Raw genomic sequence first — 17076 nt, 5'->3', positions numbered from 1 at the left:
ATGAGACGGCCGACAAACAATTAGTACCGGTCCAGACGTCTCAAAAACACCGTCAGGGGTTTTAAAACGCCCGTTTACTTTAGTCGGTCGACACAGACACAGACAGGGACACTGAATCCAGTGTCGACGGTGAATAAACAAACGTATTCCTTATTAGGGCCACACGTTAAGGGCAATGAAGGAGGTGTTACATATTTCTGATACTACAAGTACCACAAAAGAGGGTATTATGTGGGATGTGAAAAAACTACCGTAGTTTTTCCTGAATCAGATAAATTAAATGAAGTGTGTGATGATGCGTGGGTTCCCCCCGATAGAAAATATGGGCGGTATACCCTTTCCCGCCAGAAGTTAGGGCGCGTTGGGAAACACCCCTTAGGGTGGATAAGGCGCTCACACGCTTATCAGAACAAGTGGCGGTACCGTCTATAGATAGGGCCGTCCTCAAGGAACCAGCTGACAGGAGGCTGGAAAAATATCATAAAAAGTATATACACACATACTGGTGTTATACTGCGACCAGCGATCGCCTCAGCCTGGATGTGCAGAGCTGGGGTGGCTTGGTCGGATTCCCTGACTAAAAATATTGATACCCTTGACAGGGACAGTATTTTATTGACTATAGAGCATTTAAAGGATGTATTTCTATATATGCGAGATGCACAGAGGGATATTTGCACTCTGGCATCAAAAATAAGTGCGATGTCCATATCTGCCAGAAGATGTTTATGGACACGACAGTGGTCAGGTGATGCAGATTCCAAACGGCACAAAGGTGTATTGCCGTATAAAGGAAGAGGAGTTATTTGGGGTCGGTCCATCGGACCTGGTGGCCACGGCAACTGCTGGAAAATCCACCGTTTTTACCCTAAGTCACATCTCTGCAGAAAAAGACACCGTCTTTTCAGCTTCAGTCCTTTCGTCCCTATAAGAGTCATATCTGCCCAGGGATAGAGGAAAGGGAAGAAGACTGCAGCAGGCAGCCCATTCCCAGGAACAGAAGCGTTCCACCGCTTCTGACAAGCTCTCAGCATGACGCTGAGACCGTACAGGACCCCTGGATCCTACAAGTAGTATCCCAGGGGTACAGTTTGGAATGTCGAGACGTTTCCCCTGCGCAGGCTCCTGAAGTCTGCTTTACCAAGGTCTCCCTCCGACAAGGAGGCAGTATGGGAAAAAATTCACGAGCTGTATTCCCAGCAGGTGATAATTAAATTACCCCTCCTACAACAAGAAAAGGGGTATTATTCCACACTATATTGTGGTACTGAAGCCAGAAGGCTAGGTGAGACCTATTCTAAATCTAAAAAAATTTGAATACTTACAAAGGTTCAAATCAAGATGGAGTCACTCAGAGCAGTGATAACGAACCGGGAAGAAGGGGACTATCTGGTGTCCCGAGACATCAGGGATGCTTACCTCCATGTCCCAAATTTGCCCTTATCACTAAGGGTACCTCAGGTTCGTGGTACAGAACTGTCACTATCAGTTTCAGACGCTGCCGTTTGGATTGTCTACGGCACCCCGGGTCTTTACCAAGGTAATGGCCGAAATGATGGTTCTTCTTCGAAGAAAAGGCGTCTTAATTATCCCTTACTTGGACGATCTCCTGATAAGGGCAAAGTCCAGGGAACAGTTGGAGGTCGGAGTAGCACTATCTCGGATACTGTTACAACAGCAGGGGTGGATTCTAAATATTCCAAAATCGCAGCTGATCCCGACAACAAGTCTCCTGTGCTTAGGGATGATTCTGGACACAGTCCAGAAAAAGGTGTTTCTCCCGGAAGAGAAAGCCAGGGAGTTATCCGAGCTAGTCAGGAACCTCCTAAAATCAGTGCATCATTGCACAAGGGCCATGGTAAAAAAAATGGTGACTTCCTTCGAAGCAATTCCAGTCGGCAGATTTCATGCAAGAACTTTTCAGTGGGATCTGCTGGACAAATGGTCCGGATCGCATCTTCAGATGCATCAGCGGATAACCCTATATCCAAGGACAAGGGTGTCTCTCCTGTGGTGGTTACAGAGTGCTCATCTTCTAGAGGGCCGCAGATTCGGCATTCAATTTTGGATGTTGGTGACCACGGAGGCCAGCCCGAGAGGCTGGGGAGCAGTCACACAAGGAAAAAATTTCCAGGGAGTGTGATCAAGTCTGGAGATTTTTCTCCACATAAATATAGCTAAGGGTAAATTTATAATGCTCTAAGCTTAGCAAGACCTCTGCTTCAAGGTCAGCCGGTATTGATCCAGTGGGATAAAACATCACGGCAGTCGCCCACGTAAATAGACAGGGCGGCACAAGAAGCAGGAGGGCAGTGGCAAAAACTGCAAGGACTTTTCGCTGGGCGGAAAATCATGTGATAGCACTGTCAGCAGTGTTTCATTCCGGGAATGGAAACTGGGAAGCAGACTTTCTCAGTAGGCACGACCTCCACCCGGCAGAGTGGGAACTTCATGGGGAAGTTTTCCACATAATTGTAAACCGTTGGGAATTACCAAAGGTGGACATGATGGCGTCCCGTCTGAACAAAAAACGGGACAGGTATTGCGCCAGGTTAAGAGACCCTCAGGCAATAGCTGTGGACGTTCTGGTAACACCGTGGGTGTACCAGTCGGTGTATGTGTTCCATCCTCTGCTTTTCATACCTAAGGTACTGAGAATTATAAGACGTAGAGGAGTAAGAACTATACTCATGGCTCCGGATTGGCCAAGAAGGACTTGGTACCCGGAACTTCAAGAGATGCTCACAGAGGACTTATGGCCTCTGCCGCTAAGAAGGGACTTGTTTCAGCAAGTACCATGTCTGTTCCGAGACTTACCGCAGCTGCGTTTGACGACATGGCGGTGGAACGCCGGATCCTAAGGGAAAAGGCATTCAGGAAGAGGTCATTCCTACCCTGGTCAAAGCCAGAAAGGAGGTGACCGCACAACATTATCACCACATGTGGCGAAAATATGTTGCGTGGTGTGAGGCCAGGAAGGCCCCACGAAGAAATTTCAACTCGGTCGATTCCTGCATTTCTTGCAAACAGGAGTGTCTATGGGCCTCAAATTGGGGTCCATTAAGGTTCAAATTTCGGCCCTGTCGATTTTTCTTCCAGAAAGAATTGGCTTCAGTTCCTGAAGTCCAGAAGTTTGTCAAGGGAGTATTGCATATACAACCCCCTTTTGTGCCTCCAGTGGCACTGTGGGATCTCAACGTAGTTCTGGGATTCCTCAAAACACATTGGTTTAAAACCAGTCAAATCTGTGGATTTGAAGCATCTCACATGAAAAGTGAACATGCTCTTGGACCTGGCCTGGACCAGGCGAGTGTCAAATTGGTGTTTTTTTTCTCAAAAAAGCCCATATCTGTTTGTCCATTCGGACAGGGCAGAGCTGCGGACTCGTCCCCAGTTCTCTCCCTAAGGTGGTGTCAGTGTTTCACCTGAACCAGCTTATTGTAGTGTCTTGCGCCTACTAGGGACTTGGAGGACTCCAAGTTGCTAGATGTGGTCAGGGCCCTGAAAATATAGGTTCCAGGACGGCTGGAGTCAGGAAAACTGACTTGCTGTTATCCTGTATGCACCCAACAAACTGGGTGCTCTTGCTTTTAAGCAGACTTTTGCTAGTTGGATGTGTAATACAATTCAGCTTGCACATTCTGTGGCAGGCCTGCCACAGCCAAAATATGTAAATGCCCATTCCACAAGGAAGGTGGGCTCATCTTGGGCGGCTGCCCGAGGGGTCTCGGCTTTACAACTTTGCCGAGCGGCTATTTAGTCAGGGGCAAACACGTTTGTAAAATCCTACAAATTTGATACCCTGGCTAAGGAGGACCTGGAGTTCTCTCATTCGGTGCTGCAGAGTCATCCGCACTCTCCCGCCCGTTTGGGAGCTTTGGTATAATCCCCATGGTCCTTTCAGGAACCCCAGCATCCACTAGGACGATAGAGAAAATAAGAATTTACTTACCGATAATTCTATTTCTCGGAGTCCGTAGTGGATGCTGGGCGCCCATCCCAAGTGCGGATTATCTGCATTACTTGTACATAGTTACAAAAATCGGGTTATTATTGTTGTGAGCCATCTTTTCAGAGGCTCCGCTGTTATCATACTGTTAACTGGGTTCAGATCACAGGTTGTACAGTGTGATTGGTGTGGCTGGTATGAGTCTTACCCGGGATTCATAAATCCTTCCTTATTGTGTACGCTCGTCCGGGCACAGTACCTAACTGAGGCTTGGAGGAGGGTCATGGGGGGAGGAGCCAGTGCACACCACCTGATCCTAAAGCTTTACTTTTTGTGCCCTGGCTCCTGCGGAGCCGCTATTCCCCATGGTCCTTTCAGGAACCCCAGCATCCACTACGGACTCCGAGAAATAGAATTATCGGTAAGTAAATTCTTATTTTTCCATAGCTTTATTTTTTTATAATTAGCCATTCTCAAATCTTCCTAATACCACACAAATGCAGGAATTGTCTTAATGGCAATTAAACTTTCATTGTCATTAGTGTTATTTCAGGTTTCTTTACTTAGCATTATAGGAAGACTAAACCTATAATTTATATCCAGACACTTGCAAGTAAACACAGTTGTACAGATTATTTCACTGGGAAATTATTTTTGATTTATTATTTGGTACAAAGGATTTTCTTTCTGCTAGAGCCCATCTGTTATCTATTAGCCATTTAAGCCAAATAATAACTAATTTTAAATGATTTATTAAAATGTTATCATCCCTGATGTTCGTTGGTGATTACAATTAGATGAATGAGAGCTTCTTATAGGACAGCTTTGAAGAAGCTTTTGTGGTTAATCCACTTTACTGCATTCATAAATCCCTGTTGTACCTCATTAACACTATTATAAAAGGCTGTTATAAAAGGTCATAGAATTTAAGTGTTAATCAATTTAATATTATTTGCAAATTAATTTTGTGTCAAAGGAAACAAAATGCTTAATTCAAATGTTGTTTTCTGCCACAAAGCTTTTTATTTTTTGCAAAACCCACTTTAGGAACCTTTTAAACACCACCTTGTTTGTATGTTACACACTTTTGTTACAAGCAGTTGTCACTCACGTCGTCAATGATGACTTTTTATGTTGGAAACGGCTTCTGTCTTTTCCTTCAGTGTGCTAATCATCAGTGTACATAATTGTATCGGGATGTAGTTATGTGAGCGGTGGTCAGGAGACCGCCGCCCACAATACCGGCACCTACATCCCGCCCCCTCACAATCCCTTCGGTCAGCATGCCAAACAACAGGGACTATTCCCAATAGTGGGTGTCCACAACACCCATAGAGTGGGAATAATCCCTGTGGCAAGCGCAGATGTTATAGCAACTTCTGCCTATTATCAGAGCGAATGTTAAATGCTATATAGGGATGTAGTTGGCTTCCCCACAGTTTGGATGCCAGCAGTTGTACTGGCGCCGGAATCCCAACACCTCTCAGAATCCCATCAGTCCGCATTCCGAAAATAAGTATGCCAGGGAGGGTTAGGGCTAGGCTGCAGGCGTGGAGGGGGCGGGTGGGTATGGGGAAGTTAAGTTAGATGTAGGTACTAGGGGGAAGGTTAGGCTGCGGGAGGGGAGGGTTTGAATTAGGCTGCGGGAGGGGAGGGTTAGGGAGAAAGTAAGGGTTAGGCTGCGGGAGGGGAGGGTTTAGGGAGAAGGTAAGGGTTAGGATGCGGGAGGGGAGGGTTAGGGAGAAGGTAAGGGTTAGGCTGTGGGAGGGGAGGGTTAGAATTAGGCTGCAGGAGGGGAGGGTTAGGGAGAAGGTAAAGGTTAGGCTGCGGGAGGGGAGGGTTACGGTTAGGCTGCGAGTAGGGAAGGTTAGGAGAAGGGTTAGGGTTAGTATACTTACTAAAAAGTGTTGGGATTCGGACTACTGGCATCCTCACTGTCGGGATCCTGTACCCAACCCACTGCACATGTAATAACAAGGTAAGTAGATGGATGTGAAGGGGCAGATGTTGGTGGTCCTACCTGTTACCACGGCAACATTGTTGTCAGCCTCTTCCAGACCTCACCAATGAACCCTAGGCAGAAGGACAGAGAACCCCAAGAAAACCCCAAAAATCACACATTTTGACGGTGATATTTATTTATTATGGTAAAAACATGTTCACTGTTGTAAATTCAACATTGTTAAGATTCTCGAGGTAAGTAGGATTAATGGTTCAACAGCAAATACAATTCACAATAAATGACAGTCATAAAATTATAATCACCAGTTTGTAACAGAGTAATGTGGAAGAATAAAGAACACACTTCAAGTAAAGTGGCCACAATATAACAGTATGCAGTTCACAACTAGAGAATTATTCCTATGTAGTCACCTTAAATGTCCACCAGGGGGCAGTCTCTGTTTAGTTTTATTATTAAAAGGTTTGTGATAATATCCCCCTATGTCCTTTAGGGGCAGACTGTAGTACCGTTTTATAAACAGATGGAGCGGGCTTTGTTTAGAAACAAGAGCACTATAATATGTAACCCCTTGGGGAGGAATCGGATACAAGCTAGCTGATGGCAGTATGTGACAGCATTTAATGCAGTTCCGTGATGACAAGTAGCAAACATGCAGTTAGACAGTGCAGTTTCTCGACAGTGATGCAAGCAGGACGGGTGGTAGATACAAGCGAATGACAGAGAACAATTCAACTCAGTTACTTGGTAGATTAGCAGACAGGTGGAGTCAGGTTAGGAACAATGCAGGATAATCGTTACAGTTCAGCCCCTGAAGAATCATGCAAGTAAGTGAACACAGTTAAGCAGTAAGGGGAATATGCCATTCAATCCCTAACAGTGAGAGGCAATAGTCACCTCAGTTCTGTAGTTTCTGAACTTGTGTGACAGTAGATAACAATAAGGCTCCCTGTAAGCTAGGCTTTCAATTAATCAATAATGATGCCTGACCCTCAGTATCAGAGACTATTTACATCCTGCCTTCTTCGGGGCTGGCTGACAGACTAGTACTGAGGAACAGTACTAGTCTGTCAGGAACAGTCTCTGGTAAGAAGGCTGGTCAACTATATCTGACTGAAACTGTCTGTCTCTTTGCTGCCATTTATGGGTACAGGTGGGTTGGTACTGAAATTAACAGCAGCGGTTGTGAGCTTTTGCAAACTGGCTGCTTGAAGTGTCTGAGGTACTGTACTGGTCCGCCTCTGCTTAGGTTCCCCTGCTGCCACTCCGGTTCTGTCCTCATTCAAAACGGCTCCCTAGCCTCACGACGCACCTCCGGACCCGTCCGCATCAACAGCGCTCCTTCTCCACCACACACCACGGCCCAGCAGCAGCCAATCAATCTCGTCCTAGGCTTTGCACTCTGCCTGGCTGTGGTCTTTCGACTACTAGGTCCTAGCGCCCACTGTATTCCCCTGGTTTACTGACATCATAGTTGCGAGGGGCCTGTTAACCCCCTCTGCACCAGCTCCTACACTGCCAGCAGCTGGCAATAAGGGTTTGTGGAGGGACCAAGTACAATAAATAAACAAGGGTCATGTCATTTCCTCCTTGCATTAAAAGTAATTAAGGCAAATAGTATTGTGCATTAATTGATGAAGGGCCAGAGGCTTTCCACTGTAGCTATTTCGTAATGGAATATGTAACAAAGACTGTCTGTATAGTTAGCACAGCATTTACCGGAAAACTTATTAGCACTAGAAACTGCAATGCAAGCTGCAAGCATTATCTGATACAAATCCAAATGAGTAGATAGACCGCGCAGAAACGTAAAACTGTGGCCCTGCTTGGCTTCCTCCTCCTGCAGTTGTTCAGAGGTCCACAGTTGCCGGCACTAATAGCAGATCCAAGTTACTGCCATCAATTTGTATTAGCTCACCAAGCATGCAAAGTGTAATTGGTCTGGTTTGCACTATGCATGGAGTTAATGGACTTTGCTATAGGACGCCCTTAAGTTTCCCATTCCTGGTGGTCAAATTCTCGATGGTCAGAATCCCAACAGAGGAATCCCGACGCTCACAATGCTGACAGTAAGTATAAGGGTTAGTGTTAGTTTTAGAGTTAGGCACTAGCAAGACCTGGCCAACCTGTGGCTCTCCAGCTGTTGTGAAACTATATGTCCCAGCATGCCCTGTCACAGCATTCCTATTAGGGAATGTTAAAACTGTGGCAGAATATTCTGGGACATGTAGTTTCACAGCAGCTGGAGAGCCATAGGTTGGCCAGGCCTGCACTAGGGGGAGAGTTAGGGTTATGCCGCAGGAGGAGATTGTTAGGACTAAGCTGTGGGAGGGGATGTTAGGATTAGGTTGCAGGAGGGGTGGGTTAGGGATAAACCGGGATCTGTCTGCATTCTGACTGTCGGATTCAGTTGCCGGGATTCTGCCCATCTGGATCCTGACTGCCAATATTTCATATTCAACCGGTGGACACACCAAGGAACAATGATATGAGAAAGGTGGAGGACAGACGGCACAGATTTGCACCAAGATTCAGTCACATGCAGACATGAATAGCCAGAATTGTTAGCAAGATATCTAAGAACTTGCCAAAAAACTGCTATATTGTTTTTACGGGTGGTCTTCAGTATGCCGGTGGTCGGGCTCCCGGCGACCAGCATACCGGCGCCGGGAGCCCGACAGCCGGCATACTGACACTTATTCTCCCTCGTGGGGGTCCACGACCCCCCTGGAGGGAGAATAAAATAGTGTGGCGCGCGTAGCGAGCCCGCAAGGGGCTCATTTGCGCTCGCCACACTGTCGGTAAGCCGGCGGCCGGCCTCCCGGCGCCGGTATGCTGGTCGCCGGGAGGCCGGCCGCTGGCAGATCATAGTGAGCCCGTTTTTACATTTCTTGTTCTTTACTACCTTTTCATCTAGTGAATAACAAGGGGCAGTGTTTATTGGTTAATGACGATAATAGTGGCATATATATTTATTATTGCTGACATCGCTCTGGCCAAACTGTCTTTGTTGCCAATGATGACATGCAAATTCCCTACATACTGTAGGCAAATAGAAGAAAAATTAACATTTAAATATTCTGAGGCAACCCAATACATTTGCAGTATTTATTTGTATGCTTGTGAAATTCATACTCTCATCCATAATCATCTATATACTGAGCAATGAAACCATTATTAATTGTAGGATTTGTGTAAGAAAACATGGGGATAGTTAAGTTTGAGCGTCTGTATTACCAGGTGTTTAATGATTGGATCATCATGCTCTGCAGATGAACCCTTTCCTTTTCTGTGTGTAGGCTCTGCTGTACGGTCTGGTTGCAGCACAAGGAGAGGATAGGCTCGCTCTGCTGAAGCTTGGATATAAGCATCTTCATGGAATTGACCATCATAGTTTGGATCTAGATATTGCATTTGCTTACTACATGAATGTTGCAAAGAAGACTCAAAAGGATCGTTCAGCAGGACATGCAGAACAAGTATTGTGCAATACCTCATTACTCAATCATGTCCCCCAGTCTTCAGCATGCTTCTCTCTGCTCTTCCCTTCTCACCCATTTCTACTGTCCAAATGTCTGCATGTCTCCCATTTGTTTAATGTAAAATTAGTTTGTCTGCTTAACTTTGATGTCAAATTATATTATATTTAAGAACGTGCTCTGAAAGGATTGGTTCCAGACCTCAGTGAGTAGTCAGTGAGAAGAAAAAAGAAACTGGGTTTCAGATAACTTTAAATCCCAAGAATAGCAGAGTGCCAGAAGTACCAGATACCAAGACACAGACCGGAGCTCATGCAAGCAGATAACATAGCTAATGACCTAGAGCTGTAGGTGAACTTCAACTGTTCTAGCAACCACCAAGCGTCTGAACAGATATAAGTCCATTCCCACTAATACCCACACTGGCAGAGTTGGGAATTACAGATAGATTCAAAGATGTATCCTATCACTATGGGTCTGATATATGAGGTGGACCCTGTCACTATGGGCCTGATCTGTAAGGTGGACACTGCCACTACTAACCTGATCTATAAGGTGAACCCTTCCCCTATGGGCTTGATCTATGAGCTGGACCCTGCAACTACGGGCCTGATTTCTGAGTCGGCCCTGCCACTGTAGGCCTGACCTATAAGGTAGACCCTGCCACTGTGTTCCTTATCTATAAGGTGGACCCTGCCACTATGGGCCTGATCTATGAGGTGGACCCTGCCACTGTAGGCCTGACTTATATGGTAGACCCTGCCACTGTGGGCCTGATCTATAAGATGGATCCTGCCACTATGGGCCTAATCTATGAGGTGGACCCTACCACTATGGGACTGATCTATAAGGTGGACCCTGCCACTAAGGATTGATCTATAAAATAGACCCTGTCACTATACACCTGATCTATAAGATGGAAGCTGCCATTATATCTTTGATCTATAAGGTGGACCCTGCCACTAAGGCTTGATCTATAAAGTGGACCCTGTCACTATAGGCCTGATCTATAAGATGGAAGCTGCCATTATGCCTTTGATCTATAAGGTGGGTCCTGCCACTAAGGCTTGATCTATAAAGTGGTCCCTGTCACTATAGGCCTGATCTATAAGATGGAAGCTGCCATTATGCCTTTCATCTATAAGGTGGACCTGATCTATAAGGTGGATCCTGCCATTATAGGGTGGACCTGCAGTTGAATTAAAAAATATCCTTTGTTCATTTGAGCAAAGATACTTCTGCATGCCTATGCTTTCACACCTGTATTTGGAGTTGCATTTAACCTTAAAACTAGGATATAAATATGACAATTATCATCAACTTCAAAACATGCCCCAAAATTACATAGGTGTAAATAAGTAGTAGCTAGTGTATTTCTAGACACACGTAACAGAAATATGGAAGCATATTGTGCACATGCGCTGTGTGCCAAGTTTGCACCAAGATGAGGTGCGTGTTTATGTTTCTGTCCTATATGTCTCTCATAATTCTATGTGTGTCCGCTTTCCTTTGTATGTCTCTACTGCTCTCTGTATATCTCAACTCTCCTTTGTATTCTCCTTTTCTAGCTCTCTCCTCTTATCTTTCTATGGGTCATATTTATAAAAAAAATGTGGTCAGCCCCCCAAAATGTAGAGTATTTATCAAGACAATTAGCATTCTTATATCAGGGGAATGTAAGTCATCGGCGTACGGGCTCTGATAAACCCATCTGATGATCAGTAAGAAGTAAGGTGATCACATACACGCTGGGCACCTTTTTGCGCATGGCTATCAAGCTATGTGAAAATATTGTGATTGGAATCACGAACAGCTCCAGCCCAGCGGAGAAGGATTGAAAGAACCCTCTTCAGCAGGGCCTCACCATCGAAGTTATTGTGCTAATGCCATCGGAAGATGGTATTGGCCCACGCATGCAAGATCTGGAAAGTTAGGCTTTGTGGATCTTGATAAATACTGTCTGCAAAGATAACAATAGGGGTGGCTGATGTTAGGGCTGGACAACGGAAAGCAGTAATTTTTAGCCAAATCTCCTTCTTTCTATCTTATTACATTCTAGTGACACTTATTTCTGACCTAAAATCTAAAAGCAGTTTAGCCTATATTTTAAGCGCAGACTTTCTTGATAAATAAGCCCCAATATGCTTCCAGTCTACTCTGATGCATATCTGTGCTCTCCACTCTCATCTGTGTGTCTGCACTCTATATGGGCCTGATTCTGAGTTGGGCGCAATTCCGATGTTTGCATAAGGACGAAACTCCAGAAAACCCCTATGGTGCATGCCTTGCCCTGACTGTATGCAGAGGCTGCTGTTGAGTATGGAGTCGCTTGCAATAGAGCTGATGACATACAGCCATGGAGTGATCCTGGGTTCTGGCTGGGTTGTGGCCTGAAGTGTTCACAAAAAAAGGCCGCCAGGGGCGTGTCAGTTATCACAGCTGCCTTCCCAAACACCGATCCACAGCCACAGAGGCCATGTTTAGAGAAATATCAATGAAACACTGAGCAGCCCGTAGGCTGTTGCAAGTGTCAATGATGTGCACATTAGTACACCGATGGTGTAGTGTTCAGAACCACCAAAGCCGTTGCACACTCCATGGATTCTAAAAATGGACGCCCCAGCGCTTGTAATCTCTGTCACCCGCTGGTGCGTAAGGGGAAAGCTGACACAATCATTTCCATATTATAGCAATAGCTTCCACCTATGAACCAAGCCCAATATGTCTAAATTCTCCAATCTCATCAATGACCTGTGTGAAGAGTTTCCAGAGAGGCCCGTTTCCAGTCCTGGAGGGAAGGCCAGTGCTCAAAGATGTGCTGGTTGAATGAGAACCTTTTAATTGATGATTTTTGCTCTTCTCCATTTCATCCATGGATGAATGCAGATGGGGGATGTCCTCAATAAATCTACACATCTACATTACTTTATCTCTGCAGTTGTTTAACACATCCCATGTCTTCCATTTAAGGCATTTGTAGAAATCATAAGGCTGATGGATGATGACATATTGAAAGAGCAGACTAGAGAAAATGATGACTTTTTCTTGTGGCTTAAACAGAATGCAGAGAGAGGAGACGCATATGCCCAGGTAACCGAAACGTCTAGACATGACTAATATTGCTGAATAACATCATAGCGTACAAAGTACAACTGGCAACTTGGAGACAGACATGTCATGGACCAAACCTCTGGAAAAAGAAAACTGATTCAAATTTTGGTAACAAAAGTGATGTAGAGCAGGATCAGTGCTGCAAGTATGGCGGTATGGGGTGGAACGGTGTACTGGTAAGAAATTCCCAGCCGATACGCCATACTGCCAGGTCGTCCATCATACTGCATCCCGCTGGCTTCGTTTTGTGTGAGGGGAGGAGAGCGTAGCGCCTCTCCTGCCCCTCAATTCTCTGTAATGCCCGGACTCACCGTCTCACTCTCCAGTGGCGGTGGGGTCAATCTGAATAAGGCACCGGTTTGCTAGCCAATCAGAGCTCACGGACCGGCAGCCGCGGCTCCGGATCGGCTGCCGGTCCGCGAGCTCTGATTGGCTAACGAACCAGCGCCTCATTTGAGATACCCACCGCCGGAGACCTCACCGGATTTCTGGAGCATTGAGGGGCAGGAGAGGCGCTGCGCTCTCCTCCCCTCACATAGAAGAAACAGAGCCAACGGTGAGGGGGGGGGGGGGGGGGGGGCAGTGAGTGCACAGTGGGACAATGTATATCTGGCACTGTGGGGGCATTGTATATCTGACATTGTGGGGGCATTGTATATCTGGCACTGTGGGGGCAATGTATATCTGGCAAAGGTTGGCAATGTATATCTGGCACTGTGGGGGCAATGTATATCTGGCACAGGGGGGCACTGTATATCTAGCACTGTGGGGCATTGTATCTCTGGCACTGTGGGGGCATTGTATATCTGGCACAGGGGGGCAATGTATATCTGGCACTGTGGGGGCATTGTATATCTGGCACTGTGGGGGCATTGTATATCTGGCACTGTGGGGGCATTGTATATCAGGCACAGGGGGCAATGTATACTGTGGGGGCATTGTATATCTGGTACAGGTGGGCAATGTATATCTGGCACTTTGGGGGCAATGTATATCTGGCACTGTGGGGCCATTGTATATCTGGCACTCTGGGGCAATGTATATCTGGCACTGTAGGGGCATTGTATATCTGGCACAGGGGGGCAATATATATATGGCACTTTGGGGGCATTGTATATCTGGCACCGTGGGGCAATGTGTATCTAGCACAGTGGGGCATTGTATATCTGGCACAGTGGGGCATTTGTGTATCTGGCACAGTGGGGGCATTTGTGTATCTTGCACAGTGGTGGCATTTGTGTATCTGGCACTGTGGGGCATTTGTGTACATATGGGTCCACCGTTATCTTGACTAGTTTTCTGCGCCCTCCTCCCCTCACATAGACGAAACAGAGCCAACGGTGAGGGGGGGGGGGGGGGGGGGGGCAGTGAGTGCACAGTGGGACAATGTATATCTGGCACTGTGGGGGCATTGTATATCTGACATTGTGGGGGCATTGTATATCTGGCACTGTGGGGGCAATGTATATCTGGCAAAGGTTGGCAATGTATATCTGGCACTGTGGGGGCAATGTATATCTGGCACAGGGGGGCACTGTATATCTAGCACTGTGGGGCATTGTATCTCTGGCACTGTGGGGGCATTGTATATCTGGCACAGGGGGGCAATGTATATCTGGCACTGTGGGGGCATTGTATATCTGGCACTGTGGGGGCATTGTATATCAGGCACAGGGGGCAATGTATACTGTGGGGGCATTGTATATCTGGTACAGGTGGGCAATGTATATCTGGCACTTTGGGGGCAATGTATATCTGGCACTGTGGGGCCATTGTATATCTGGCACTCTGGGGCAATGTATATCTGGCACTGTAGGGGCATTGTATATCTGGCACAGGGGGGCAATATATATATGGCACTTTGGGGGCATTGTATATCTGGCACCGTGGGGCAATGTGTATCTAGCACAGTGGGGCATTGTATATCTGGCACAGTGGGGCATTTGTGTATCTGGCACAGTGGGGGCATTTGTGTATCTTGCACAGTGGTGGCATTTGTGTATCTGGCACTGTGGGGCATTTGTGTACATATGGGTCCACCGTTATCTTGACTAGTTTTCTGCGCCTAGGCACAACATGATTTATTAGCATAAACCCTTCATCTATTGTTCTTAGCTGCAATACAATACAGAGAACAATACAGCAGGGGATTAAGCCATTACATCAGGAAATTAAATCCGACTGGCCAGTCTCAGTTAATCCTATTCCAATTTTTAATCTTTATTTCTTACTTTCAATTTTTCTGTATCTCTCACACTTATTAGTTACTAATCTTCCATAACACTGGTGGGTGATTCAATTTCACTAATGAGTACAATCTCAAAAGTGATTATTGTAAGGATTTACTTTTCAGTTCATTTGAACATGTCAGATTAACAATTCTAGCTGGCTACTGTGAGTCAGTGCTTTAAAATAGTACATTAATAAATAAAAGTTACGTTTTATATTCAGTACATGATATATGGTATTTACCATTTTGCTAAGAGTGCGCCCACAAAAAGAGTCTTCTTTTTCTCTGCATATTTCTGGATACTGTTTTCTGACTCGGGGCGCACCACCAAACGTACAATATAGTATTGATAGGTATTGTATCTAAATTGTCCCCTTTTTGGTTAAGCACGAATTATTAGAATCATCGACACCATAATACTAGTGCCCAGTCTTTTTTTCTTTACTGCTCGAAATAGCGGCGCCAGAATCTCGTCCACAGCTGAAACACCGACGCCGAGATCCAGACAGGACTTGAGATCCCAGCGTCTAAATACAGATGCACAGAATCCCGATCCTGCTGTCACCTGGACGCGATTACGTCCCGCCACGGAGGAAGGAAGAGGTAGAGGAGGTTAGGTTTAGCCGTCAGAAGGGGGGTTAGGGTACAGAGATGGGAAGTTAGGGCTAGGTATTGGGCAGGGAGGGTTAGGGTTAGGCACTTAGCAGGGGAGGTTAGGGTTAGGCACCTAGCAGGGAGGGTTAGGTTTAGGCAATGGGAAGGGAGAGTTAGGGTTAGGTACCAAGCAGGAAGGGTTAGGATTAGGCACCCACAGGGTATGGTTAGGGTTAGGCAGCACTGGGGAGGGTTAGGCACCCACAAGGGAGGGTTAGGGTTAGGCACCCACAAGGGAGGGTTAGGGTTAGGCACCACTGGGGAGGGTTAGGGTTAGGCACCCACAGGGTATGGTTAGGGTTAGGCAGCACTGGGGAGGGTTAGGCACCCACAAGGCAGGGTTAGGGTTAGGCACCACTGGGGAGGGTTAGGGTTAGGCACCCACAGGGAAGGTTTAGGGTAGGGTAAAGGTGAGGGTTAGGGGGCTTACTAGGGGGCTGTCGATATTCTGATGGACGGGATACCACTGTCGGTATACTGACAGCTGGCATCCCGTCCATTGGCAAAACATACTGATCCATTTTAATGCATTATATGTTCTGTAGGCTACTTGTGTGAGGTATTCCTTTTCTATATAAGGAGTGTTTTGCTCATACTGTTTCTTATACTACTATTACATCATGAATCGGTTTTACAGTGAGGCAGTGTCCTGGACATGTTTTTTTTAAATAAATATAAAAGACAGATAGATCGGCCAAACCTCACCTATTACAACTGATCACCAGTGGATGTATCGTGGCATCTTCCTAGACCAGGGATGGGGAACCTTCGGCCCTCCAGCTGTTGCTGAACTACACATACCAGCATGCCCTGCAACAGTTTTGCAATTTGGTCATGCTAAAACTGTTGCAGGGCATCCTGGGATGTGTAGTTCAACAACAGCTGGAGGGCCAAAGGTTCCCCATCCCTGTCCTAGACTAATATGTGATTCTTGTCTATGAGAGCCTTTATTAGCTGTTATTAGGACACCACTGTATATTTCAGTGTGCAGTATATACTGTAAGACCTACAGTATACAGTATATACTGTAGGTCTTAAAATGACTAAACAACATTGGTGGTCATTCCGAGTTGATCGCACGTAGCAACTTTTTGCTGCTGGTGCGATCAACTTGACGCCGCCTATGGGGGAGTGTATTTTAGTATAGCAGGGCTGCGATTGCTTGTGCAGCCCTGCTATGCTAAAAAAGTTTCCTGCAAAACAAGACTAGCCCTGCAGCTAGATGAAGGTCCCGGCTGTGACGTCAGACATCCGCCCTCCAAACGCCTGGACACGCCTGCGTTCGCCTTACCACACCCGGGAAACGGTAAGTAGACGTCCCAATCCTCCTTCCTCCTGTCAATCTTCTTGGGATCGGGCCTGCGATTGCATTCTTCGGTCCTGGCGTCATTGTCCAGTGACTGCTGTCGCTGGGCAACGACGCGCGTGCGCATTGCTGGCGCCGCGCAGCCACAGTCCCGACCCGTTCGCATCGCAGCGAAGAACCGCTGTGTGCAAACGGGTCGGAATGACCCCCTCATGTTCTTTAGTGATTAGTGATGCATATTGTGTAATGCACAGAAGCTGCTGCTTTTTGCTATTCTCATCATTTTAGAAGACCTATATTGAAGGACAGATTTTAGATGACAAGAGGACTATTTGTGACGTATAAGCACCATACTGTAGATTCTAGTTATACTGCTCTAATTTGAAT

At 46.3% G+C, this 17076-nt stretch overlaps 1 protein-coding gene across 2 annotated transcripts in view; it reads left to right on the top strand.

Moving 5' to 3' along the window:
* The window catches only part of SEL1L3 (SEL1L family member 3), a 169572-nt gene that overhangs the window by 53745 nt on the left and 98751 nt on the right, over nucleotides 1–17076 (top strand). The window contains exons 11-12 of one of the 2 annotated variants that reach the window (XM_063922077.1): nucleotides 9209–9388; nucleotides 12359–12478. The exons of the other annotated variant lie outside the window; for it this stretch is intronic. Of the exons in view, the coding sequence (XP_063778147.1) occupies nucleotides 9209–9388; nucleotides 12359–12478 (300 nt within the window). The remainder of the gene's footprint in view (nucleotides 1–9208; nucleotides 9389–12358; nucleotides 12479–17076) is intronic. 2 annotated transcript variants of the gene reach the window in all.

This window comes from Pseudophryne corroboree, chromosome 1, assembly GCF_028390025.1.
Source record: "Pseudophryne corroboree isolate aPseCor3 chromosome 1, aPseCor3.hap2, whole genome shotgun sequence".
In the NCBI taxonomy this organism is placed as follows: Eukaryota; Metazoa; Chordata; class Amphibia; order Anura; family Myobatrachidae; genus Pseudophryne; species Pseudophryne corroboree.
Note: the sequence above shows the minus strand (reverse complement) of the source record. Positions and strands in the feature narration are given on the sequence as shown.